Consider the following 27489-nt stretch of genomic DNA (forward strand, 5'->3'; position numbering starts at 1 on the left):
GAAACTGGCTCCAAGGTTTAAAGTACTTGGGCACAAGAGGGGAGCGTCCACACTTGACCCCAGACCTCCGGACCCGCGCAAGCAGAGGCGGGGCCCGGGCGAGCCGCAGAAGAGCCTTCCCCGCCGCGGGAGGACCGCAGGGGCGGGCCGCGGGCGCAGGTGGCGGCACCCCACGAGGGGGCGGGATCAGCCGCCCGGTCCCGCCCGCAACGCCCAGCAGCCCACACGCCACTCCACCTGCCCCAGAGCCCGCATCGGTGCTGGCAGTCCAGGCGCTCCGCCGTCGCCCCAGCCTCGCCGCGCGTCCCCGCGCAGCCCGCCCGCCATCCGCTCGTCGCCCACCCCGCCGCCGCGCTGCACGCCCGCAGTGCGCCCTCTGCCCCTCTGGGGACAGGGGACCCCGCCACCTTCATGCTGCCCGCCGTCTACACGGCCCTGGCGGGGCTCCTGCTCCTGCCGTTGCTGGTGAACTTCTGCTGCCCCTACTTCTTCCAAGACATGGGCTACTTCCTACGGGTAGCTGGCTTGGCCCGGCGGGTGCGCAGCTATGCGCAGCGGCGGCCGGTGCGCACCGTCCTCCAGGTCTTCTTGGAGAAAGTGCGCAAGACTCCGCACAAGCCCTTGCTGCTCTTCCGGGACGAGACGCTCACCTACGCGCAGGTGGACCGGCGCAGCAACCAAGTGGCGCGGGCTCTGCGCGACCACCTCGGCCTGCGCCAGGGAGACTGCGTGGCGCTCTTCATGGGCAATGAACCAGCCTACGTGTGGCTGTGGCTGGGCCTGGCCAAGCTGGGTTGTGCCATGGCCTGCCTCAACTCCAACATCCGCGCCAAGTCCCTGTTGCACTGCTTCCAGTGCTGCGGCGCCAAGGTGCTACTGGTCTCGCCAGGTGAGCCCGGGGACCGTCCGCCTCCTTCCTCCCTCCGCTCCCCCCACCCCCCACCCCCGCATTGGGCTCCTCCGCTCTTCACAGAACCCGCCACAGGGGGTTGGAGAGGAAAGTTTGGATTGGAACTGGAGTGCGTAGAAGAAGGGGGTGGAACCCTTTCTCCAATCGCTAATACATGATCACTAAAACCACCTGTTGTGCAAGCTGACCATGCCAGGCACTGTGTTAAGCAGCATATATAGTGTCTTAAATCCTCAACAGGTAGGGTTTACTTTTGGACTTTATAGATGAGACCACTGAGACCAGCGAGGTGCTGGCCTTATGCCCCAAGTCTCAGAGCTGGGAGGACGGGGCTCAACCAGGGATATCTACACCAGAGGCCGAGCTCTTAACCAATACTGACATCTGTATTAAAAAGCAGGGGTCTTTAGTGTGAACTACAGAGGATCCAGGGAGACTGCTTGACTGGCTGTTGACCATGGGAAAGTCATTTTCCCTCTCTGTCCCTTGGTTTCCTCCCTTGTAATAGAAGGTCTTCAAGGCTGCTTCCAGCTCTCGAGTGCTGTTAGCCTCCGTGGATTCTCACTACAGAGAGAAGGTGACCCCACCTGATCTCCAAGGAGAAGACTTCAAGGATTTGCTGCAGTGCCCTTTTGAGCCCCCATTGCATCAATATCAGTAGTGACCTTTGGTTCTGTAGTTACCTCCTGCCACTTTCCAGGGAGCCTGAAATGGTAACTTCATACTCTAGTGAATACCAGGTCAGGAAGAAACCAAGAACCTGTTACCCCCAGGGTTGCTGTTTTTCGCTTCCCAGAAAGCTTGTCTCAACTCTTGAATAAAGGCCAGGAGATGCTTCTCGCTGTCACGAAAGGAGGCCTGACCAGGTGTGGGTTGAAGGACATCAAGGAGTAGGGAGCCAGGAAGTCTCACCTTTCTGTAATGCCCTCCTGTCCCATGCCCTATGCTAGATGTTTTTATTACCCTAAGAGATAACGTATCATTACTCCCTGTTAAGCAGTTGAGGAAACTGTGGCTTCAAATTCCCACGTAAGTCTGTCCAGCTTCAAAGCCCATGACTTTCCCTACAACATGCTACTTCTACGTGAACGTCAAGTGTTAAAGCTGGAGGGATTTAAGCACCCATCAGCTCCCCCCACCCCTTCATAAGAGAGGAAACTGGAGCAAGCTGAGCAGTTTGCCTAGTGTCACAGAAAGATGATATTCACTTGTGGGAAATCAGGAAATTTACATGGCATAAAATAATCCAAAAAATGAAGTCTTTTTATGAAAGCCTACAAGCAGGGGGACAATTTTAAAGGCAGCCAAGTTATTTGAAGGTGATGATCCTTTCAAGAAAATTCCTATCAATTTCCAGTTGCCTGGAAAGAGACAACTTCACTGCTTAGTAACTAGAAGACTCTCTTAAACCCATTTCTTGACCAGTTGGTTTGGAGAAAAGTTGTTAGCATAGTGATCTTTGTACCACTGGTGAGGGTTTAAGTACTGTTTACCTGCACAGTATCCCAGGCTCCCTGTGAGGGAGGTCAAAGACTGGGAGTTTTATTGACAAAGAAAATTTGGTTTAAATGACTATAATAGACTTTGGTTTTGTAATCAAGTCAGAAATACAACCCACCCAGACAAGAGTCCTCTGCTATTGAGCATTATGTTTGGTCAGTATATGTGAAGGGTATAATGGAATTCCGACACTGAAGTCTAATTTAAACCAGACTTTGCAGTGGACCTCTGGCACTCTAGCAGTAAACTGACCTTTGAGAAAGGCCACACATTTGGAAAGCATTTAGTTTTTCCAAATCACTGAGAGATCATAGCACCTTGCAGAATTACACTCTGACCTGAAATGATTACTGCAAAGGTGGGTCACACAGAGTCCAAAGTTGCATGCTAGTAAGTGCACCCATGTGTAAATGTGTTGAATGGACTGATTTTTAGAATTCTTTAAAATTGGAAGGAATCTTCAAGATATTCTAATTCCCATAACCCTCCAACTTTAATGAGTATGTTATGTACCTCAATAAAAAGTCTAGAAAATAAACTTTAATGAGCCAAAAAATCACCTAGGAAGCTTATTTTAAAAAACGGATTCCTGAGCCCCATCTCCAAACACTGATTCTGTAGGACTATGGCGGGGACCATGAATGACCATGAATTTTTATAGCAAGTCCCATCCTAACCCCAGATGATTTTGAAACAAATGTACTGAGGACTATGCTTTGAGAAGCAGTCTATAGTTTCCACTTGCTTTTGTAATTAAACAAAGACTCAAAGCGGTGATATCAATTACCCAGAGTCAAGTGGCAAGTTAGCAACAGAGTGCTGGGGACAGACCCCAATTTATTTTCACTTCCAGGGCACTTTTTATCCTATTACAACATGTGAACATGTTACCTACTTAGAAATATTGGAGTGGTGAAATTTAACACAGTTTAATTCTGTACTTTGAATTAAAGCCTGAGGGCTTGTGGGCTCAAGTTCTTGAGTTCTAACTGGCTGTCAAATTCTCAAGTGTATGTAAATGACCAACACAATGGCATTTATCCTGAAGATTGATCTAGTTGTTAGGAACTTTGGGAAATTTAACAGGGCTCAACTCTATCAGGATTTTCAGTACCCAAATATTCCTTGAAATTTACTATTCTTACAGAAAGTCTGAGACTCGTAAACACTTCCCCTGAATCAAACGGAAGCACCTGTTTCCCAGAGAATAGGGTTTTCTCTCTGTAGTACCTTTCAGGAGCCTTATCTATAGAAAGGAATAATGTAAGTAATTACATAGAATATTATCTTCAGTTCTTTGACCCCATATCAATGTTGTAGTTGATAGAAACCAACTTTTTAGACCAGTAGTTTTTCAAGCAATTCCCCAAACATAGAATATGGGTAAGACAGAAAAGCATATCTAATTTCATACAACATATTTTGTAAAAACATCCAAAAGTGCCCCCAAAATAGTTAATTTGCTGTGTTTCCATTTATGCTAGCATTAAAATCATTGCTAAGCTGGTCTTCTACTGGAAGGAGAACCCAGGTCTTTTTCATCAGCTCACTGGCTAGGTCTGCACTGTGTGGCTCAATATGCCCATACAAGGCTCCCGCCATAGCTAATATTCCTGTATTCAGCTTTAGTAACAGGTAAAGATAATCTGTTAAGACAAGTAATGACTTTATAGCATCATCCTACACTGATAGACAGTGACTGCAGTGGGGGTGGGGGAGGCATTTGATAATATGGGTGAAGGTTGAAACCACAATGTTGCTTATGTGAAACCTTCATAAGATTGTGTATCAATGATACCTTAATTTTTAAAAAAAGATACTCTCTATTTTGAGACTGAGATCCAGAGATGTTATAAAATGTTCCATATTACCTGTGACCTGGTTTTTTAAGGTTATGAAAAAACAAAGTTGGACCTCCACTAAACTTTCTAAAGTATTACATCATGGAAAGTTCTAAAACAGGAGAACTTCATAATAAAACTAGTGTCAGACCAAGGCAAACTCTTGTCATACAAACCTTGGAGGTTAGATTGAGAAAAGCAGACAGTGTAATTCCACATCAAGAAATGTTTAGAGTGTCCTCATAAGGTACAGGATGAATTAGTTCAAAGATCTCACAGTCCAGTAAAAGAACTAAGCCACATACACATGATTGTGACAGCCAGAAGAATGTGATAAGTGTGCTAAGAGATGTGCAAAAGGCTGTGGGAAAAAGAGCAGAGGGTGAAGGCTTCCTTCTTAGGCCATTGACCGCTTGGCTGGTCAGGTGCAGTGGGGGAGGGGGCATTCCAAGCAAGAGGTGCCGGAGGCAGGGAGGCAGTTCTCATCAGCTTCTTAACACAGTGAGATGCTTCCTTAAAGAGTTTTACTGTGTAAGACAACAGCAGACTGGGCCTAAGAAATGGTAATTTTTTTAAGCTGTTCACTGAAGGGACTCTACTGTAGAGAAAACAGGGATTCAGAGACTCCAAAGAATGCCCACAGCCGTGGCCTCACTTCTGTGGAAGGAGAGAATTTTCCAATGCCAACTCCAGTCAAGGGTGGAGGCACAGAGATAATTTCACCTCCACAGCTCTAGCCCAGGCAGTAACTGAGATGAGTTGTGACAGAAACACTTTGTCTCTAAGGCTTAGAATTCTCTATCTTTGAATAATGCCCTAGTAGTTTCTAGCACATAGTAGTCAATAATGTTTATCAAATTAATGAGTTCCACCTTCCAGGTTGGTTGTAGCAGGCTTTTTTTTTTCTTTCTGAAGCTTAAGAGCCATTGGGTTGGGCATGCAGGCATGAAAAATGGTGGAAAAAATTTAAATATACCTTATTTGAGAAAATCCATTTAGACCCAATCTCCCTCAAGCCCACCACACCCTACCACAGACTTGTTTACCTCCCAGTTTACCTGTGGCAGGGGGTGTAGGAGAGAGCTGTGGTCTCTCCAGATGTCACTGCCAAAGAGGGAGCTGGTGACAAGCCCAGGATGGGTGGGGACCATGTGGGGGGATCTATGCCTAGGATGGAGAACAGAAACCCACATCAAGTGAGTGGGTGGGAAGTCAGGGCTGGGATCCCAGCCAAGTAGCCGGAGGTCTGAATAGAGAACTAGCTTAAAGATAGTCTCTAACATTGTTTTTCTTGTCCTCATAACTGAAGGTTCCCAAGGGAGGAGTGTGGTCGTACATCTCCATTCAGAAACAAACTAGTCCTTTGCTAGCATATTTGGAAATTCCCAATGGTTCATTTTCTTTAGAAACAAGAAGGGAGGGAAGAGGTAAAAACAAAATAAACTCTAAATCAGCTGTTAATATTATTGAATCTGAAGAAGAATAGAGTTGGATCATTCTGCTTAATGAGTGTAAGGGGCTGGTATTTGTAGAGCACCTTCACACAGCCTCTGAGAAATAGGGAAGTAGATATTTGGTACATAGGCAACATGGTTGCTTATGGATGTCAACTGATAAAATTATGTAAGGCCTGGTGGGACCTGGGAAACTCATGACTAGGAATTATCCTTGATTCCAAGATTCTTGAGAAAGCAAAAGTTCACATAAGCAGGAAGTTTAACTGAGAAAAATGAAAAATAGTATTAAGAAATTATGTAATTACATAAAAGTAACATGAGTATATGTAGTTCCCTGTTAAAGGTTTACTTACTCCTGGTGGGACTTAACCTTGGTAAAGCATCTTCCTGACCTCGGGGCGACTTGCGTGGAGGGAGGAGAGGGCATATGCACGCCTCTGTCTGAAGGATATTCTAACACCTGTTGTGCTGGTGTACAGAATAGGCAATAGGTTGTTAAATACTATAATTCCAAACTGTCAGTGATAGAAATGCAAAATCCCAGTTACAAATTTGAAAATTTATTTTCAGCCTGTCTCCAAGAGCTGTTTGAACCAGTTTGTGTTTCAATTGTCTTTCCCTATGAAGGAAAGATGAGCCTTCAATCTTGATTTGTTCACCTACCAACCATTTCACAGTCAGCTTGAATTTTTTATCAAAACACATTTCCTTTCACTGCCTTCTTTTCAGATCTTACCTTATTGGTAAACAATTCTCAGGTGTTCTATTTAACTCAGTTACCCCTTCAGTGAAGCAACCTGGTAGCAGAGTAAGCTACTAGATTCAATGCTTTTCCTGTTAGAAAGCTGCAGGTTCAGCCAATAGCATCTTTTTTTTATATTTTTTTAAAATATTTTTTATTGAAGTATAGTTGATACACAATATTATATTGGTTTCAAGTATACAACACAGTGATTCAACAGTTAATCTACATGATTAAATCCTCACAACCAGTGTAGTTGCTGTCAACATAGAAAGATGTTCCAGAACTGTTGACTATGTTCTCTATGCTGTGCTTTCAACCCCATGACTAATTTATATTATGATTGACACTGTGTGCCTCTTTATCCCCTCACCTATTTCACCCATTCACTCCAGCCCCTCTCCCATGAGAACCACCAGTCCCTTCTCAGTCCTTATGAGTCTATTGCTGTTTTGTTCATTTTGTTTTGTTTTGTTTTTAGATTCTACATATAAGTGAAATCATATGGTATTTGCCTTTCTCCACCTGGCTTATTTCACTTAGCATCATACTTTCTAGGTGCATCCAAGCTGTTGCAAATGGCAGGATTTCTTTCTTTTTTTCAGTCAGTAGCATCTTGCCACCTTGGTAACAAAGACTGACTCAACTCACTACTCGTTCTCTCTCCCTACTTTCTAGAAATGGACCTTTGTGTTCAGAAATTTCCCTTCTTCCCTTCATCAAAAACAAACAAACAAAGGATAGAAGCTTCATAAACTACCTTCATTTGGTTTTTCTTTTTACTAAGACAGATTTTAAGGCCTAGGAGTGTGGAAGTGCTGTAATCACTTGAATTTCCCATCACCCAAGTATGTACTGCTTTCTCTAAAGTTCTATTTCAATCCACAATTTAAACCTAGACTAATGAGGAACTGACAGATCTAATCTACACCCTTCAGACAACTTTCTGTATTATTTTTCATACCCAAGCTTTTACTAAAGCCCAACGTTATGCTCTTCATCAAGGAGAATAAGAGATTGTCCCTGTTACTCTTAAAAGGCAGATCCACATGCTTTAAGCACTGAGTAGACAGCATCTTCTAAAAAGGGAGGCACTTTACCAGAACTTGAACCTGAGTGACTAGTACAAGGAGGGCGAACCAGGGTTTTCCCAGTAACCGGGGGGAGAGGTGGCATTCCAATTTGATGAACCCCCCTGGACAAAGGTAATGAGAGGCGAGTGTATAGGTATATTCGGTTCACATGCATCAGTGTGGCTAGAGGAAAGGGGCCAAGGGGTAGACAGTAGGAGAGGACATCAGAAAAGTCCACAGGGGTTAGACTGTGAATGAGCTCAAGACCTCACATGGCGCATAAGGACAGTAGATTCTATCACAGAGGATGAAAAGCCATTGGAAGATTTTAAAGGACAGTGATGTAGCTGTAAAGCAGTGTAGCTGACAAATTGTAAGTGGGGAGAACTTACAGGCAGGAGCTTGGTTAGGAGGTAATTGCAATGGTCAAGATGGGAAATAATGAAGACCTGGCCCAAGGCAGTAGCATGGGATGGGATGTTACTGCTCCAGTTTTTATAACAGTAATATTTTTTATTATCTTACTGAAGTGCTGAAGGACTAGAGAACAACCCTTCAGAATAAAAGAGTAGAGGAGAACCTGGGGCAAAAGTTCCTTGGGCAAAAAGGAAGAGAAGCTGATCTAATGGAGGTTGAAAAAAGAATTGAGGCAAATGGTCCATTAAAGAATGATAGTTAGTAGAAACTCCAGGAGCAAACTGTTTGTGAAAGAAATTATGACTAAAGTGTGTTACTTGGCTCTGCAGTGGATGATACATAATCATAATCTTGTTGATCATGATTATTGGTTTAGGGTTTCTGGAGCAAACCCATAAACAAAACTGGGAAGACACAGTTATGGTCTCAGAATAGATGTGAATACTATTAACCCAGTCAGCAGAAAGTGAAGATAATAACTGTTGGGAGTGGACAGGGGTAAAATGGGGGATGGGAACAAAATTGATAGGTCACGAGGTAGCAGGAAAAACACGTTATTTTGTAATGTAGAGGTGTTTGCTAGAAGAAACAGCCAAAATAACTGAAATTGATTGACTCTAGGCAGCAGGTTTAATTGTGAGGAGGGTGGGGTTAGGGTTGTTGATTTTCCTAATAAACCCTTTTGCCCTATTTATTTTTACCAATTGAATGATTCCTTTAGTTCGAACGTTTTAAAAAAAATTTTAATACATCTACCCAGGTGCTATTTCTTGTCTTGATGGAGACATCATATACACACATCAGAGAAACAAAGCATATAAGATGAATTAGGAAGAGCCTCCCCAAGGTAATTCCCTGGGATATTGAGTCACCTTCCTGTAACAAATAAGTATATTCACTTCAGTAATCACAATTCAAGACAAGGTAGCTTAAAGCTCATCTCATCTTATGGTTTAAGGGGACAAAAATCCAAGTAGCGAACATTACATATGGTCTGCCTATTAAATCAGTGCCTTTAAAATTTTTTGACCTTGACTACAAATAAAAAATACATTTGTATGTGACCCAGTACCCACACACCCATGCAACTGAAACAAAAGTTTAAAAAAAGAACAGTGCTTTCCTCTTAGTACATGTGTATGCTCTGAAATTTTCTACTGCATTTTATTTTAATTACTTAAAATACTGGTCATTTTAAATGTCTTTAACAATCCACCGCTATATTGTGACCCACAGTTTGAAAAACATGCTTATCAGTTCATTTTTTTTCTCAGACCAGAGAATGGGCTTGTGAAGTTTGGAACTTATTTCTCAGAATTGCTGAACCTCCTTAGGGAATTACTTACTACTGATACGCTTTTTTAAATGGCTTCTATGGTTATTAGTTAGCCTGGCTCTCTTATTTCTGTTTGTCTTTTCCTCCCTTAAAAATGTTTTTCATCAGTAGTTTTGTGGGGCACATATTAGGAATAAACAAATTAATTTCTGGAGTATTTTGAGATGTATACCAGATATGCACATGTTAATACTTAAATATTCTGGTTTTTTGTACAGATGTCAACCCACCATCTGCTGCTCATGAAACCATCAAAACTCAACTGTACCTCAAATATTGGAATTTTGTGATATTTTCATATGTAGCAAATTCCATGTTTAAAAATGCATAATTAAAAGCATCACTTTTTATAATTCACACATTTTAGGCAAAATTATGGTGAAAACAAAATTACCATGAAGCTCATTGCTCTACAGAACTTTAATGGACCAATTTAATTTGTTTGGGTTTTTGTTCTTATTAAGAACTCCAAGCAGCTATTGAAGAGGTGCTGCCCAGCCTGCAAAAAGATGATGTATCCATATATTACGTAAGCAGAACTTCAAACACAGATGGGGTCGGCTCTCTCCTAGACAAAGTGGACCAAGTATCGGCTGATCCTATCCCCGAGTCATGGAGATCTGAGGTCACTTTCTCCACTCCTGCTGTATACATTTATACTTCTGGAACCACAGGTAAAAAGAAAGAGGATTCTCAAAGAAATGGACTATACTGAAGGAGTTAAATGTTGGGTCAGGTTTTCAAATGTTCTCTTTCTTTGACAAAACTTATCAGATAACTAATACTTCAGAGGATTTAGCTCTATGCCTGTGGGAACTGATCTTATTTCATAGCATATGATCCCATTTGGGTTTCTCCAAGCCACATTTATTTCCCCCTAGTTGTTGTGTAGATAAAGAGATTAACCAAGAACTGCAAAAATAGTTATGCTGATGGATGAAATTTGGCACTGAATAGGTTGTTGGAATTTTTTTTAGTGATTGTTGTATTTTCATTATATTATATCCTCAGTTCATATAAAGTGTAACCTATTACAAATGGAATGCCAGACTATAGGGCAATAATGGGCTTGTTTATATAAATGTTTTGATGATTGGTTTCTCATGCAGGCTGACTTGGAGTTGTTTGGTGCTGTGGGTGTAGGATCAGTCTAGCTCAGAGCCTAATATCATATTTCTTCAAATCTAGCATGCCTTTCAGTGTAAGCAGCACCCTTATTTTGTGAGCCACTAAGGAAAACCATGGCCAGTTAAGTGTTATTGGAATGCTGCTATATGAGCCAGGCAATATTAAGGATAGGCTGTCCTAGGCATTCTCCCATGTGCTCATTGGTTCCTACAATTCTCCCACCACCCTTAAGATCGATCCGAACCTTATTCCCATTTTGCAAACTCAGAAACTGATGCTTGAGAAGTTAAGAACTTCCCAAGATAAGTAGAAGTGTCAGGACTCACCTTTTGGCGGATACCACAGCTCATACAACTGATCGCTTTGCCCCAATTCCTCCGAATTCTCCCATTCAACACATCTTTAGTGTCTGCTGCTCTAGGCCAGGGAAAATGTTACCAGATGTAATAATATTTAAGTGGAAGACAGGAAGCCAGCACCAGCATGCTAATTGTTACTATTAATATTGCAAAGCAACATGTGAGTCTTTCTTTTGATTTAAATTTTAATTTAAGCAGGTAATACATGCATGGCATGCCATCTCCTTGTAAAATAATCAAACATTATAGATAAGACTAATGGTTCCTTTGCACCTTTTTTCTCCACACCAGACTATAGGCACTCTCTCCTTCACCTCAACAGGCCCTCCGCACCCATCTGATCGCCTGGTTCCTGGACCTGAGTTTAACTTCCTCTCATACAGTCACTCTTGCTGAGCATTTTCATTAAGTAAATGAGGCGAGGCTGGGAATAAATGAGGAGGGAATTCTGACACATATTAAAACTGTTGCCCGAAGCATAGTGGCTATCATTTTTTGATGTGTCAAAAGTTGTTTATTGCCATGTGAACAGAATGGTGGAATGACATGATTAATCAACTGCATCCACTAATACAGATTCACCTCAATGTGTGGGATTTTTACCCTCATTTCTTAATAAGGTGGTAAAATCAAATTGTAAACTTTGGGATATAATGGAGATAAAATGAGCCCTTGGTTAGTGACAGGAAATTCTAGTCTCAATGCTAATGAGACAAGTATAGAACTTCTTCACAATGCAGATTTTGGCAGTCAAATGTAAAGCCCATTTTAGGTATAAAAAGGGAATGAACACCTCTTGATTTAATCCTGTGATTCAGAATTTATGTTTAATAGGAAGATAAGTGCCTTGATGTTCATTTTACCTTTCTCCTTACCTGTGAATATAATATTTGCTAAGTTACTCTTATACACATTAATTAGAAGAATTAATTAAAAGAACTTATTTCAGCAATTGGAGAACAAGATGTTTTCCCTGTTCCTCCATGGCAGTCATTAGCACAAAGTTATATAATTGTTACCAATTATTCTTGTTTCCTCATTGATACAAAGTCATAAATTAGGAAATATCTGAAAATACTTCAAAGCAGCAAAGAATGTGCATTTCTTTATTAAAAAGTGTAATTCAGAGCTTTCACTCTCCGAATGATTCCTTTCCGTGGTGAATACAACTGATTTATTGATACTTTCTTCTATTTCTTGATATTAGTGTAGAATGAGGTGTTCATACTAACACAGTGCCACGGGCTCACTGCCAGAGAAAATGGACTTTGAATTGTGTTTACAGTGATGGTAGTTTACTGGCCATACTGCTTTGCCTTACAGGGAATTGCTGTTTTTCTGCCAATGCCCAGCTAGGGTACCATCAAGTACTGCAGGATTTGAGTCTCCAGCCAACTGTCTTCCTCTTCATAAAGCCAGTTAACCTAATCAGAACTTAAACTCCAGCCCAAGCCCCTTAGTAATTGCTTCATGCCCTCCCCAACTAAACTGACTTTCTGTGGGAAATAATAGAAGCATACCCTTTTAACAGAGTCTTACAAAACACCTGTGTAAATTATGGTAAAGAAAATGCAAATGTATTTAGTCTAGTCTACTAAAACTACACTGAGATACCATTTTTCACCTTTCAAATTGGCAGAAATCCCAGCATTTCAGAGCACACTCTCAGTGTTTGGAGGAAAATGTACACTCACATATTGGTAGTGGGAGAATGAATGGGGGATAGCCCTTAAAGCCGGCAATGTGGCAGTAGCTATCAAAATTGCAAAGACTTATATCTTTTGACCCCAGAATCTTACATCAGCAAATTTTATCCTACAGATAGTGCATCATTCATAGTATAAACTGCCATGTGGACCAGTATATTCACTGAGTTATCATGTGAAATGGCAAAATAATGTAAATGAATTTACATACAAAAGACCTGATGCAGCTTAATGAGGAAGAATAAAAGAATTAATATATAAGGGAAATTTCTATGTACAAATATGAACAGGTCTCCAAGATACATTGTTATTTTAGGGGGAAAAAAGCTCAAAAGATTGGGCACATTTTTTTAAATAGGGGCAGGACAAGAATATATGAGCAAATGTTCATATTTGTTTGTATTTATATTCAAAGAAGCTCTAGAAGAATACGTAAGAAATTCATAAAGAAGGCTATGAAGGTGATGGGCTGTATAGGCTAATCTCTCTAAATCTCAGCCTTCTCATCTGTGAATTAGCAAATTTTGAGAATGAAATTTTGAAAATACCTTGCATGGTGGTAGGCATGGAGCAGAAATTCTATAGACATTCCTTTCTCTTCAAATTACTACTGTAATAACCATCTAATCCAGGGGTCAGCAAACTATGGCCTGTGGGCCACATACAGCCCCCTCACCGGTTTTTTAAAATAAAGTTTTATCAGAACATAGCCACATTCATTCTTTCATGTGTTTGGCCTCTATCTGCTATAATTGCAGAGTTGTATAGTTGCAAGAGAGCATGTAGGGCCCTGCAAAGCCTAAAACATTTACTATAGGTCTTCACAGAAAAAAATGTGCCAACTTCTAGTCTGACTAATCATGGCCATCCGCTGTGCAAATTCCCTAGTTGCTGAATCTTCCTAAGCCAGATCTCTCTCCCAGACCACGTGTCTAAGTGACGGCTCTTGGCTCACTCACGCTTTCTCTTGTGTCTTTGCAAAGGTCTTCCAAAAGCTGCGACAATCAATCACCATCGCCTGTGGTACGGAACTGCCCTTGCTGCTGCATCTGGGGTCAAGGAAAATGATATCATCTATACAACACTCCCCTTGTACCACAGTGCTGCACTTATGATTGGCCTACACGGATGTCTGATAACTGGTAAGCTTTTTCTCTCAGTAAGGATAAGGCATTGTAGTTCAGCTCACTTTCCCATGAGTTCATCAGGAAAAGTAACACAAAATTTGGCTACTTTCCTGTGTGCCAGACTCGTTTATTTCAATATTAACAAGGCTATTTGGTTCACCCACTGCAAGTATCTAAAATAACTTACATTTTCTCCTGCCTGCTTGTCTGGTATATAATGCTATAATTGTTTGCTTTATCAAGGAGGAAACTTTAAGATGTTTTCAGTTTTTATCCAGGTTAGGACCCTTGATTCTTAGAGTCCATAGATAATTCTTCTGTGTCATTTCCATCTTCAGAAATCTGCATTTGATCTTCGTCAGCACCCTAAACTTCTCTTTCAGTTGCCTCCATTCTACTTTACCCTCCCCTGAACTCACAGCTCCTCAGCTCATGTCAAAATACCGGGCTTTCCATCTCTTCTCTTTCCTTCTGAAACCTTACCATTCAAATTAAGTTGCCATCCTCTGTCCTTTCAGTAGGGTTTATGCTACTTGTATACATTAAGGCTCAGTCCAACAGCCACCTCTTCCCGGAAGCTCTCTCTTTAACTAACTGAGCTAAAAAAAACTTATTTTTTTCTCCCATGTGCCATTCCATTTAAAATAATTCTGTATGTACATGTCATAACACATATGCTTATGCATGTTTACATATGACTGCCCAAGCCTCTGTTTCTGTTCCTCATTAGCTTGTTGATCAGCTGTAAAATACGTAACCTGGCATCAGTTAGCAACCTCCAAATAAGCAAGAGGTGCCTGAGCAAGAACTGCCTGGACCTGGTCAGGGTGCTCGTGCATAAGGAACAGGTGACTCTGAGGCTCCCAAACGGACAAATCATCAACTCACCTATTTACTGAATCACCACAGATACATGCTAAAAAAAAAAATTGTATTTTAAGAAAGTTTCGTCTTCCAAAACATTGGACTTCTGTATATAATAACATGAAAAATATTTGTGAGTTTTTTTATTGACTACATTTCATGCCTATAATTAGGTTGCATATGATAAACACATTATTTCTTCCCATTGTATTAGCTTTCTATTGTTGCTGTAACAAATTGCCACAAACTTAGTGGCTTAAAATGACACAATTTTATTGTCTTACTGTTTTAAAAGTCAGAGGTCCTCAAATCAGGGTGTCAGCAGGGCTGCCTTTCTTCTGGAAGCTTTAGGAAAGAATCATTCCCTTGCTTTTTCTAGATCCTAGAGACTGCCTGCATTCCTTGGTTCCTGGCCTCTTCTTCTGTCTTTAAAACACGTCACTTCAACATTTTGCTGCCATCATCCCATTTCTTTCTGCTCTTGACCATCTTGCCCTCCTCTTACAAGAACCCTTGTGATTGCATTGGGCCCACGCACATAATCCAGGATGATCTTCTCATCTCAAGATCTTTAACTTAGTCACACATATACAGTCCTTTTCCCATGTAAAGTGACACATTCACAGGTTCTGAGGATTAGGACATGGGCATCTTTGGGAAGCATTCATACCTCACCTATCAAAGAAGAATCCTCCTGCTTGCTCAAGACCCTGGTTTCCATTGCCTAGAAAATTACATCTGGCTCCTGCACCTGGTACTTCCAAGCTGTCCGTGATTGCACCCCTCACTGCTTCACCAGGTTCTCCTCTCATGACGCACCCACTCTGTACCACTCCAGTCATAGGCCAGCTGAGTCTCGGCTACCCTCCAACACTTTGTGGACTGTCCTGTCTTGATGTTCCTGCTTTTTCCTCTCTCTGGAATTCCCTCATCTTTCTCCATATTCACTTCTTAGACCTAATTCAAATCCTAACTCTTCCAAAATATGCCTTACTCAGCCCTCGCTCCCAAGCAGAATTAATCTACATGCACACACATGTACACGTACTCTCCCAAGCTCACATTACCTTAGGGTTTCATTTGAACCTCTTATTTATTGTGCACTGACTTTTATTAGAAAGACTCTTGTACCTGTCTTCCCACTAGATTGGAAGTTTCTGTAGGACCAAACCATGTCCTATTAATGTTTTGAATTGAACATTACTGGTACCCAACATTCGTTTGCGAATATAGTCGGTATTTAAATTTCTACCTTTCGAAAATGACAAATATAATCAAGGAAGTTTTTTTGTACCATTTTGTTATCAACATTTTACATATACTTCTCTGTAGGTGCTACTCTTGTTTTGCGGACCAAATTTTCAGCCAGCCAGTTTTGGGATGACTGCAGAAAATATAACGTCACTGTCATTCAGTATATTGGTGAACTGCTTCGGTATTTATGCAACTCTCCCCAGGTAACACTGCCCATGTTTCATTATCTTTTTGAAATGGATAATATGCGAATTCAAGTCACTTTGGGTCATGCTAGGCTTCATCTGATTTATATGTATCAGTTTTCAGTTTAGGCTCCAATTGTCATGATAAAGTACTTGGCACCACCTCTGTCCTGCAGAGGGGATTTAGTAGAGGGCAGTTGCTCTTAATACTGTTATTATTATTCCACACCTTTTCATCTGTTTTCACATCTTACCCTCTACTTAGAAGATCCTCTCTACTTCCCTCTCTGCCTGTCTAAAGCCTACACACTGTCAAAGCCCCATTCAGACAATACCTCGTATATTAAACCGATCTGGGTCACTTCAATGAAAGGCATTACTCCCACCCCGTACATCATTGCATTTGTACCCCCTGTGGCCCTTGTCAGATTGCAGGTGTTTGTCTTCATGCCTCCCATCCTCCCTAGGCTGTAAAGTGTTTGACGGCCGGGCCCACATCGTGTCTCCTTGCCCTGTCATACCAAAGGCATGCAGGAAGTGTTACTTTATGAGTAAATCCCCCATGTGGCTTTGAAACCACCCAACTCAGTTGGTCACCAAGCTTGGAAGGATGCTCCAAGGACACCCCAGGGGCCTTGGACCTATGCTGTTTGCTGATCGGTGGAGGCTTGACGAGGTTGTTGGGAAGAGCTGCTCCTGCCTGGTCCCTCAGCTCTCATCAGAGATTTGGCTCCGTGTCTGGGCACCAAATCAAGGTTTCTCAGCAGTAGCACGGCTGACATTTTGGGCCCATTCATTCTTGGCCATGTGGACTTCTTTGGCCCAATGTAGGATGTTTAATAGCACCTTTGGCCCTTCCCTAGGATGTGCCAGTAGTACCCTCCCCCTTCCCCCAGGTCATGATCATCAAAATGTCCTCAGACATTGCCAGGTGTCCTCTGGCAGGCAAAATCAGCCCCAGTTGAGAGCCACTCAACTACATAATGCAGTAAGCACTCGGATTCTGCTTCCATTAATCTTTTCAGTCATCATAAGTAACAGACTTAGAGGATCACCAAGTTGGTAAATCACTCTTTCTAAGCACTTGTTATGGTCAACTTACATAACAGTTGCTAGGTGGTGTATAAAGAAGTGTAAGATGCTCTCACCCCAGTTTTTTCTCTCCTCACTTCCTTCAGTCTCTGCCCACAGGTCCCCTCATCAAGGAGGGCTCCTTCTGCTAATTATTAAGTATATCATCCTGCCTCTCACCATCCGTCTCATGGGTTAGTCCGGACATAGTGCAGGTTTATATGACTATTGTCTGTCTCTCCCAGTTAAATGAAAGCGCCATGTACCAGGGGTTTTGTTCCTGCCAGACTGCCAGCACTGAGATCTATATCTGACACATTCCAGGCATCAACATATTTTGCTGAATGTCCCTCTAAATTCTTGCCCCTGAAAGGTGTATAAGTAATTTGAGGGAGGTAGTGTGTTCCCTGAAGATGTTTGGGCTTAGCACACATTATTCTGACTTAGGGGGGCAGATTCAGCAGCTTAAAAAGGGTCCTAATTAGCTAATTATGTATGAGCGGGTTTAGTGCTTTTCCACAGCACTTTCTCTTAATGGCATTATTGAATTTTTTTTCACATTATTATTCCATCCGGTCCTCAAGATTGCATGCCTGTCTGTTAAAACCCAGAGATCCATATGGAGCCCTTCTGTTTGGCTTTTCCTCTCTGTTGTACAGGCACCCCCTTGTCAGTTAGCAGTCTCCTGGGAGCATGTGTTACTTCTATTGATTCTAATGGGAGCTACCTTTAGACTTGAGGAAAGTAAACATGTTTGTGTCTCGCTCTCTCTGGCTCTCACACTCACACATACACGCCCTTCTACCCCTTTCTACTGTCTCAGAATGTTTTCTGAGATGCTGGAAAACAAAGACAGTTTGTAGGGGTTATATACGTTCAAAATATATCATGATTTGGTGTATAATTCATGGCTGACCTCTAATCTAAAAGTAGATTTGGAGGTCGTTTGCCCTTGCTTCCTCCTCCCTGAGTTCTGGTTCGTGTGGAAAATATTTGTAAGAATGATCAAAGTTACCTCAGAAAACCTTCAGTTAAAGTTTCTTTTAATGATATCATCTTACACTGAGAAAGCCCTAAAGACAAATAACTGTTAGGATGAATAAATGAATTCAGCAAAGTCGTAGGATAAAAAACCAATATACAAAAATCGCTTGCATTTCTATACACTAACATTGAATAATTTGAGTAGACAATTACAGAAGCATTTCCACTTACAGCAGTATCAGAAAGAATAAAATACTTATGAATTAACCAAGGAGGTGAAAGACTTGAGTAATAAAAACTACAAAACATTGCTGAAAGAAGTTAAAGAAGACTAAATAAATGGATAGATGCATGGATAAGCAGAATGTGGTATATACATGCAATAGAATGTTATTCAGCCTTGAAAAGGAAGGAAATTCTGCAGCGTCCTACAACACGGAACTTTCAGGGCTTATACTAAGTGAAATAGCCATTCACAAAAAGACAGATTCTGTAGACTCCACTTATATGAGGTATTTATAGAGTAGTCAAAATCAGAGACAGCAAAATGGTGGGATGTCCAGGACCGAGGAAGGGTGGGAATAGGGAGGTACTGTTTAATTGGTATAGAGTTTCAGTTCTCCAAGATGAAAGGAGTTATGGAGATGATAATGGTGATAGTTGCTCAACAATGTGAATATGTTTAATACCACCAAACTGTACAAAGGGTAAGATGGTAAATTTTGTGTTATGTATATTTTATCACAGTTTAAAACAAAATAGCCATGATAGGAAGCCCAGATTGAATGGATTTAAAGGGAGCTTCAAGAAAGATTGTATCAGAATGACTCCTCAGAGAAAAATGGATGAAAACTAGAACTAGTGGTTCTGGATCAGTGTAATCAGGAACTTGGGTCACCCTCAGAGCTGCCTAAGCAGGCTGTCCCTGGAGAGGCTGACACTCTCCATCCCCAAGTGGTGGGCTGCAGGGAGGCAGCTCCTGCCTTGGGTTAGCAGATAAGCCAAATGACACCCATCCACAGATGCCGCACTGCTCACCAGGAGGCTCGAGGGCAGGCTTAGGGAGGGGGAAGCCGCTATGTTTCTCCTTCCTCTTCTTAACCATATTTAATAGCCCCTGTGGTACAGCAGAGGACCAGAGAGAGGAATACTCCCAGCTACCTTTGGGGCAGCTGTTCAGATTTGGCTTAAGGAATATAATGTAGGGCTTAAGAGCAGGGATTCGGGTCAGCAGGCCTGAATCCTATCTCTGCCATTTGAACAGGATAGTGAACCTGTCCAAATCAGATTCCCATCAGCCACAGGAGAAATAATAGTACCTACCTCATAGGGGTCTCTGAGGACAAAACAAGATAATGTACGTCAAGCATGTGACAAAGTACCTGGCACTTAGTGGATAAACAATTATTATCATTATTTTCAGTGCCTCAGAATGTGTAGCTCATAGTACACGCTCCATACATGTCATTGAGTGAATCGATGAAAACTCTGCCCCTTGTGCACAAAGGAAGAAGTAAGAGAAGACATTCCAGTGAGTCAGTCACTCTCATTTAAGGCTGAGTGAGGGGTTAGGTAGCAAAGCTATTGACTTAAGTGATTTTACACTATTATTGTCAAATACCCTTTATCCATTTCACGTGTCTTCCATTGTTACAGCTGAGCCTTGGTTCCCAGGGTGCCTGTTTATAATACAAGGATCTGGTTCATTTCCCATAGTGTGCAGGAGTCAGCTCCCATTTTGTTCTCAGGCTGCTCACCCTAATTACCTGGTGCCCTGCATTTCTCCGTGGACACCCCAACCTCCCACCCTTCCTCAGTCAGTAAATCCCAGTCATGTAAGTTCCGAGGTGCACTCACGTGTTGCACCTCACCCCTGTTGTGGAATAGAAGGTTTAATCCTTGTTAAAGAAAACTGAGCAGGCGACCCTCATCCTAAAATACGGTTCCCTCGAGGACTGGCTTTGGTGATGAGGGACACTGTGTCCCCTGTGGGAAAGGAAAACTCTATTCGCACCAGAACTCCCAGCCACTGGCAAGCGACACATCTCAGAAGGTCCTCCCAGTTTGTGTCCACAAACATGTCCAGCTTAGGGCCTTAATCCCTCCTGCTGGTGTAATAAGATACTTCTGTTCATGATGAAAAGTGAGTCCATGCTGTTGTGCCTCTGAGCACAGCCCCCACCACCCCAGGTGACAGCTGCACCTGTGAGGCTGGCCTGCTGCCCAGTCACCCGGGGCACCTGCAGCTTCCTGTGCCCTAAGCCCTGCCCTGTGCCAATGTCCCAGCCATTAACTGTTGAGCAGAGACCTTGAGGGCTTCCTGGTGGAGGTCATGTCTTCTTTTACTGCCGCACTTGCCCTGCCTGCAAAGCACAGGTCCAGGCCCTGCAGGTGACGGAGGGAACCTGGCCTCTCAGAAATTTACAGTCTAACTGGGGAGATAGAAGCTTACCACCCAGGAGACAAGGAAATGACCTAAGAGGGTGTTTGTGAGCTTCAGATAGAATAAGTAAGGTCGTGGTTTTACACATTGGAGTGCTTTGGAGCTTCACACACAGGTCTGGGGGCAGCTAAGTCCCAGGCCAGGTGGTTATTTTTTAAGTGAAAGTTAATATTCTTCAAATATTTGTAATGTTTTATTCCCAGAGTGGCAGTAAGGGATGGGAGTGGGGGGGGGCGAGGGTGGTCTCTGAAAAGCTGATGGTCCTCACTGAGACTGAGTGAGCCTATATTTCATAATCTGCATAATCCAAATGAAGATACCTGTGGGTGAAAGGGGTGAAATTAATAAGCACATCAGGACAACAAGCACAGAGCAGGACTGGCCCTCATAGCCAGACAGGTATCTCCCTGCTTAGACGTATGTGGCAATTATAAAAGGGAATACAGATGCAGTCCTGGACATAAAACATTTCAACTTCATAATTTTTTGACTTTGTGATAGTGTCAAAGCAGTATGTGTTCAGTAGAAACTATCCCGTGAAGTTTAAATGTTGATCTGCTCCCCGGCTAGCGTCATGCTGTGGCAGGAGATTGTCGTGGTGCTGGGCAGCCGCAGGGAGCCCAGCCCCCAGCCAGCCATGCGGCCACAGGGGTGAATAACAGGTACACTTACGACCACTCTGTTTTCACATTCACTACAGTATTCAATAAATTACATAAGCTGTGCAGCACTTTATAATTAAATAAGCTTTGTGATGGATGATTTTGCCCAACGGTAGGCTACTGTGAATGTTCTGAGCATGTTTAAGGTAGGCCAGACTTAGCTATGCTATTGGCAGGTTAGATGGATTAAATGTTTTCAATTTATGATGTGTTTATCAGAGCTTAACCCCACTGTAAGTCGAGAAAGATTTGTACAATCAGTGATCTATGGACCTTGGGAGCTAATTACTTCCCACCCAGTCAGAATACCTAGGTTCGTTTAGGCTCAAAAGGCTCCTCAGGTATGCCCGTGAGCACCCTGCTTAAGAACCACCGGCTAGAGGCCAGCAGTCCTTCTCTACGTTTCCTCCTCAGAAAGACTGTGCAAGGGGCCCAGCTTTTACCAGTGGCCAGTATCTGTCCACCTCTCTGGTTAGGCCTCCCGGAGGAGCATCATCACCTGAGTTTTGACTCAAGACCTAATCAGAAATGAAATGCCTACCTGCTGCTCCACTGGCCCCTGGGCTCCTACGTGGAAGCCAGTTCCAGGTTTGTTTTGGTTTGCTTTCCAGCGGCCACAGCAAAGGTCCTCCCCTTGTCAGAGACCTGCCAGCCTCTCTCTTCAAGCAGTTCTTTTTGAACATCACTTCACAGTGATTCACAGAGTAGGAATGCTCTTTAGATCATTCACCCTTTTAAGCAAATTGTAGTTTGATCAAACAAACTAACACAGATATGAGAGGAGAGGCCCAGGTACCAGGCTCTTAACCCCATTCCATTCTGTTTCCTATTAAAGGTCATGGAATTTCAGAATTTATAAAGTAACATTATACTTATTTATTTGCCCTTTTCTCCCATCAGGCTGTGATCTTCTAGAGGGCATAATGAGCCTTATTAATAACAAATATCATTAAAATCATCATAGGTTTGGACGTATTTGTAGAGGCCTCATAAAGGAGGGAAAGCGACCTGGATGTGACTGCATCTCTCGTGCTGACACAGGACTCCTTTCCCTCTTGCACTGAAGCTTCTCCTTTGTGATTTTTATGTGTAACAAAGCATTTTCCTCCCAGGCCACCTGAGGCAACTGGGAGCCGGCTTCTTCCCTCTCTGCCCCTTCCCACCCCACTGGGACAGTTTCATTGTCTTGGTTCAGCCACTGCCCTTGTGAGCTCTGGGCCTATTTGCTAAATGAGGACATGATAAGAGTCTTCTCTCCCGTCCCCCAGGCCCCACCAGTATTGCTCTTTAATGACTGTAGAAAATGATTGTCTCTCTCTCCTTGCACTGGGTTCCCAGTTCTCTTGTTGGTAACTGAAGATGATTGCTTCAGATTGGGTCTGATCTTTCCCCTGTGGCCCTTCCTTTCTGGCTATTCCCTGATACTCACCTGCCCCATCAAGAAAATATTCAACACATTATTTTAGCTTCAGATTGGATGTGCATCAAATGTTGGCATCTCTTGGTTCTGTCAAGTTACCTCACTTTGCCTCTTAAAAATCAAAATGGAGGGGGCAGAGCCAAGATTTCAGGGTGAGTAGTTCAGTGGAAATCTCCTCCCTAAAACATATATATTTATGAAAATACAATAAATACAACTACTCCTAAAGAGACACCAGTGGATACAGTACAACAGTCAGGCTACATCTACATCTGTGAGAACTCAACATCACACAAAGCAGGTAAGATACAAGCCGCAGCCAGGCGGGACCCAAATGCCCCCCTACCCCAGAACCCAGCGGGAAGAAAGGAGTCAGAACGGGGAGGGAGTGAAAGCCCAGGACTGCTAAACAACCAGCTCTAGAAATCCGCACTTGGAGCACAGACACACAGTGCACAGGGTGCTGGATATTAGAGAAACGGAAAAACAAAACCTGCAGGCAGGTCCCCACAATCGGCACCCCTGAGACAAAAGAAAAGCGAGTGCTTTTTGCAAGTCTTAAAGGGACAGGGACCCCACAGCTGGACGAAGTTGTCCCGGCACACTTAGCCAGCAGCTGGGATTCCCGGGATCTTTCCCTAACCCCCTGGGCAGCAGTGCAGCTCTGAAGCCCCTCACAGCACTAAGCAGCCTGCCAGTCGTTCCCCCAACTGGCGCAGACCCCGACACACCGGCCCAGTAGTGGGAGAGCAGCAGTGCGCACTATGGGCAGCAGAGCCAGAGGGGACCAGTAGCGGCCTGTGCAAGCCCGCCGCCACGGCGGTGACCGAGCAGCCCAGGAGCAGCCCACGCACGCAGGAAGCCATGGTGCCAGAGGGGCCCAGGATGGCCTGCAGGAGCCGGTGGCGGTGGCGGAGGAGTGGCCCAGGAGCAACCACGCACCCAGCAGCCGCCTGGAATCCCAGCCCAACACACAGCCACCCGGGCCAGACCCAAAGGTCACTGCTGGCACACAGCTGCCCGGCAGAGGTGCCACTTCCACAGGGGAGTGCACCTGGTGTGCCTGCCACTCCCCGCAGGGCTCTGCGCTGCTCTGACGGAGACCCCACCCACAGCAGCTTAGGGGATTAACCCTGTGGCTGCTCCAGGAGTGCAGGTAACTGACACAGGCAGCGCAGAAGGGCAAGGTGTCCAGCAAGCAGGAAAGGACTTTCTGCTCCCAGCTGACACACCCGCTACCTGCCTACAGCCACCGCTATCACCATGAAAAGGCAGAAGAATTTAGTCCAGTCCAAAATAGCCCAGACAACCCCTGAGAGAGGACCTGTGGAGATAGACCTAAACAGTCTCCCTGAAAAAGAATTCAAAATAAAAATCATAACCATGCTGATGGATCTGCAGAGAAATATGCAAGAACTAAAGGAGCAAGTACAGAGGGAGATGACAGAAATAAAACAATCTCTGGGAGGACTTAAAAGCAGAATGGATGGGATGCAAGAGGCCATTAATGGAATAGAAACCAGAGAACAGGAATGCATAGAAGCTGATGCAGAGAAAGATAAAAGGATCTCCAGAAATGAAACAATATTAAGAGAACTGTGTGACCAGTCCAAAAGGAACAATGTCTGCATTATAGAGGTACCAGAAGAAGAAGAGAGAGAAAAAGGGATAGAAAGTGTCCTTGAAGAAATAATTGCTGAAAACGTCCCCAAACTGGGGGAGGAAATAGTTGCTCAGACCACGGAAGCACACAGAACTCCCAACAGAAGGAATCCAAAGAGGACAACACCAAGACACATAATAATTAAAATGGCAAAAATCAAGGACAAGGACAGAGTATTAAAGGCAGCCAGAGAGAGAAAAAAGGTCACCTACAAAGGAAAACCCATCAGGCTGCCATCAGACTTCTCAATAGAAACCTTACAGGCCGGAAGAGAATGGCATCATATATTTAATGCAATGAAACAGAAGGGCCTCAAACTAAGGATATGTATCCAGCACAATTATCATTTAAATATGAAGGAGGGATTAAACAATTCCCAGACAGGCTAAAGTTGAGGGAATTTGCCTCCCACAAACCACCTCTACAGGGTATTTTAGAGGGACTGCTGTAGAAGGGAGCACTCCTAAAAAGAGCACAGAACAAAACACCCAACATATGAAGAATGGAGGAGGAGGAATAAGAAGGGAGAGAAATAAAGAATCATCAGACAGTGTATATTATAGCTCAATAAGCAAGTTAAGTTAGACAGTAAGATAGTAAAGAAGCTAACCTTGAACCTTTGGTAACCACAAACTTAAAGCCTGCAATGGCAATAAATACATATCTTTCAATAATCACCCTAAATGTAAATGGACTGAATGCACCAATCAAAAGATACAGAGTAATAGAATGAATAAAATAGCAAGACCCATCTATATGTTGCTTACAAGAGACTCACCTCAAACCCAAAGACATGCACAGATTAAAAGTCAAGGGATGGAAAAACGTATTTCATGCAAACAACAGTGAGAAAAAAGCAGGTCTTGCAGTACTAGTATCAGACAAAATAGACTTCAAAACAAAGAAAGTAACAAGAGATAAAGAAGGACTTTACATAACGATAAAGGGCTTAGTCCAACAAGAGGATATAACCATTAAAAAAATATATGCACCCAATACAGGAACACCAACATATGTGAAACAAATACTAACAGAATTAAAGGAGGAAATAGAATGCAATGCATTCATTTTGGGAGACTTCAACACACCACTCACTCCAAAGGACAGATCCACCAGACAGAAAATAAGTAAGGACACAGAGGCACTGAACAACACACTAGAACAAATGGACCTAATAGACATCTATAGAACTCTACATCCAAAAGCAACAGGATACACATTCTTCTCAAGTGCACACAGAACATTCTCCAGAATAGACCATATACTAGGCCACAAAAAGAGGCTCAGTTAATTCAAAAAGATTGAAATCCTACCAACCAACTTTACAGACCACAAAGGAATAAAACTAGAAATAACTTGTACAAAGAAAGCAAAAAGGCTCACAAACACATGGAGGCTTAACAACATGCTCCTAAATAATCAATGGATCAATGACCAAATTAAAATGGAGATCCAGCAATATATGGAAAAGTGACAACAACAGAAAACCCCAACATCTGTGGGACGCAGCAAAAGCAGTCTTAAGAGGAAAGTATATAGCAATCCAGGCATATTTAAAGAAGGAAGAACAATCCCAAATGAATAGTCTAATGTCACAATTATTGAAATTGGAAAAAGAACAAATGAGGCCTAAGGTCAGCAGAAGGAGGGACATAATAAAGATGAGAGAAGAAATAAATAAAATTGAGAAGAATAAAACAATAGAAAAAAATCAATGAAACCAAGAGCTGGTTCTTTGAGAAAATAAACAAAATAGATAAGCCTCTAGCCAGACTTATTAAGAGAAAAAGAGAATCAACACACATCAACAGAATCAGAAACAAGAAAGGAAAAATCATGACGGACCCCACAGAAATACAAAGAATTATTAGAGAATACTATATGCTAGAAAACCTATATGCTAACAAGCTGGAAAACCTAGGAGAAATGGACAACTTCCTATAAAAATACAACCTTCCAAGACTGACCCAGAAAGAAACAGAAAATCTAAACAGACCAATCACCAGCAACAAAATTGAAGTGGTAATCAAAAACCTACCCAAGAACAAAACCCCCAGGCCAGATGGATTTACCTCGGAATTTTATCAGACATACAGAGAAGACATAATACCCATTTTCCTTAAAGTTTTCCAAAAAATAGAACAGGAGGGAATACTCCAAAACTCATTCTATGAAGCCAACATCACCCTAATACCAAACCCAGGCAAAGACCCCACCAAAAAAGAAAACTACAGACCAATATCCTTGATGAATGTAGATGCAAAAATACTCAACAAAATATTAGCAAACCGAACTCAAAAATACATCAAAAGGATCATACACCATGACCAAGTAGGATTCATCCCAGGGATGCAAGGATGGTACAACATTTGAAAATCCATCAACATCATCCACCACATCAACAAAAAGAAGGACAAAAACTACATGATCATCTCCATAGATGCTGAAAAAGCATTCGACAAAATTCAACATCCATTCATGATAAAAACTCTCAAGAAAATGGGTATAGAGGGCCAGTACCTCAACATAATAAAGGCCATATAAGATAAGCCCACAGCTAACATCATACTGAACAGCGAGAGGGGCTGAAAGCTTTTCCTCTGATATCGGGAACAAGACAGGGATGCCCACTCTCCCCACTGTTATTTAACATAGTACTGGAGGTCCGAGCCGTGGCAATTAGACAAAATAAAGAAATACAAGGAATCCAGATTGGTAAAGAAGAAGTCAAGCTGTCACTATTTGCAGATGACATGATATTGTACATAAATAACCCTAAAGACTCCACTCCAAAACTACTAGAACTAATATCGGAATTCAGCAAAGTTGCAGGATACAAAATTAACACACAGAAATCTATGGCTTTCCTATACACTAACAATGAACCAATAGAAAGAGAAATCAGGAAAACAATTCCATTCACAATTGCATCAAAAAGAATAAAATACCTAGGAATAAACCTAACCCAGGAAGTGAAAGACTTATACCCTGAAAACTACAAGACACTCTTAAGAGAAATTAAAGAGGACACCAACAAATGGAAACTCATCCCATGCTCCTGGCTAGGAAGAATTAATATCGACAAAATGGCCATCCTGCCCAAAGCAATATACAGATTCATTGCAATCCCTATCAAATTACCAACAGCATTCTTCAATGAACTGGAACAAATAGTTCAAAAATTCATATGGAACCACCAAAGACCCCGAATAGCCAAAGCAATCCTGAGAAGGAAGAATAAAGTGGGGGGGGGGATCTCACTCCCCAACTTCAAGCTCTACTTCAAAGCCACAGTAATCAAGACAATTTGGTACTGGCACAAGAACAGAGCCACAGACCAGTGGAAC

General features: G+C 42.6%; 1 protein-coding gene across 2 annotated transcripts in view; it reads left to right on the forward strand.

The window, feature by feature from the left end:
* The first annotated feature begins 217 nt into the window (after positions 1 to 217).
* Positions 218 to 27489, forward strand: part of LOC140843145 (long-chain fatty acid transport protein 2) — a 39425-nt gene continuing 12153 nt past the window's right edge. Inside the window, exons 1-4 of one of the 2 annotated variants that reach the window (XM_073211791.1) lie at positions 218 to 889; positions 9741 to 9950; positions 13453 to 13611; positions 15793 to 15917. In XM_073211791.1, coding sequence (XP_073067892.1) covers positions 412 to 889; positions 9741 to 9950; positions 13453 to 13611; positions 15793 to 15917 — 972 coding nt within the window. In that variant the 5' untranslated portion in view covers positions 218 to 411. The remainder of the gene's footprint in view (positions 890 to 9740; positions 9951 to 13452; positions 13612 to 15792; positions 15918 to 27489) is intronic. The other variant, XM_073211790.1, reaches the window with a different exon arrangement.

This window comes from Manis javanica, chromosome 8, assembly GCF_040802235.1.
Source record: "Manis javanica isolate MJ-LG chromosome 8, MJ_LKY, whole genome shotgun sequence".
Classification (NCBI taxonomy): Eukaryota; Metazoa; Chordata; class Mammalia; order Pholidota; family Manidae; genus Manis; species Manis javanica.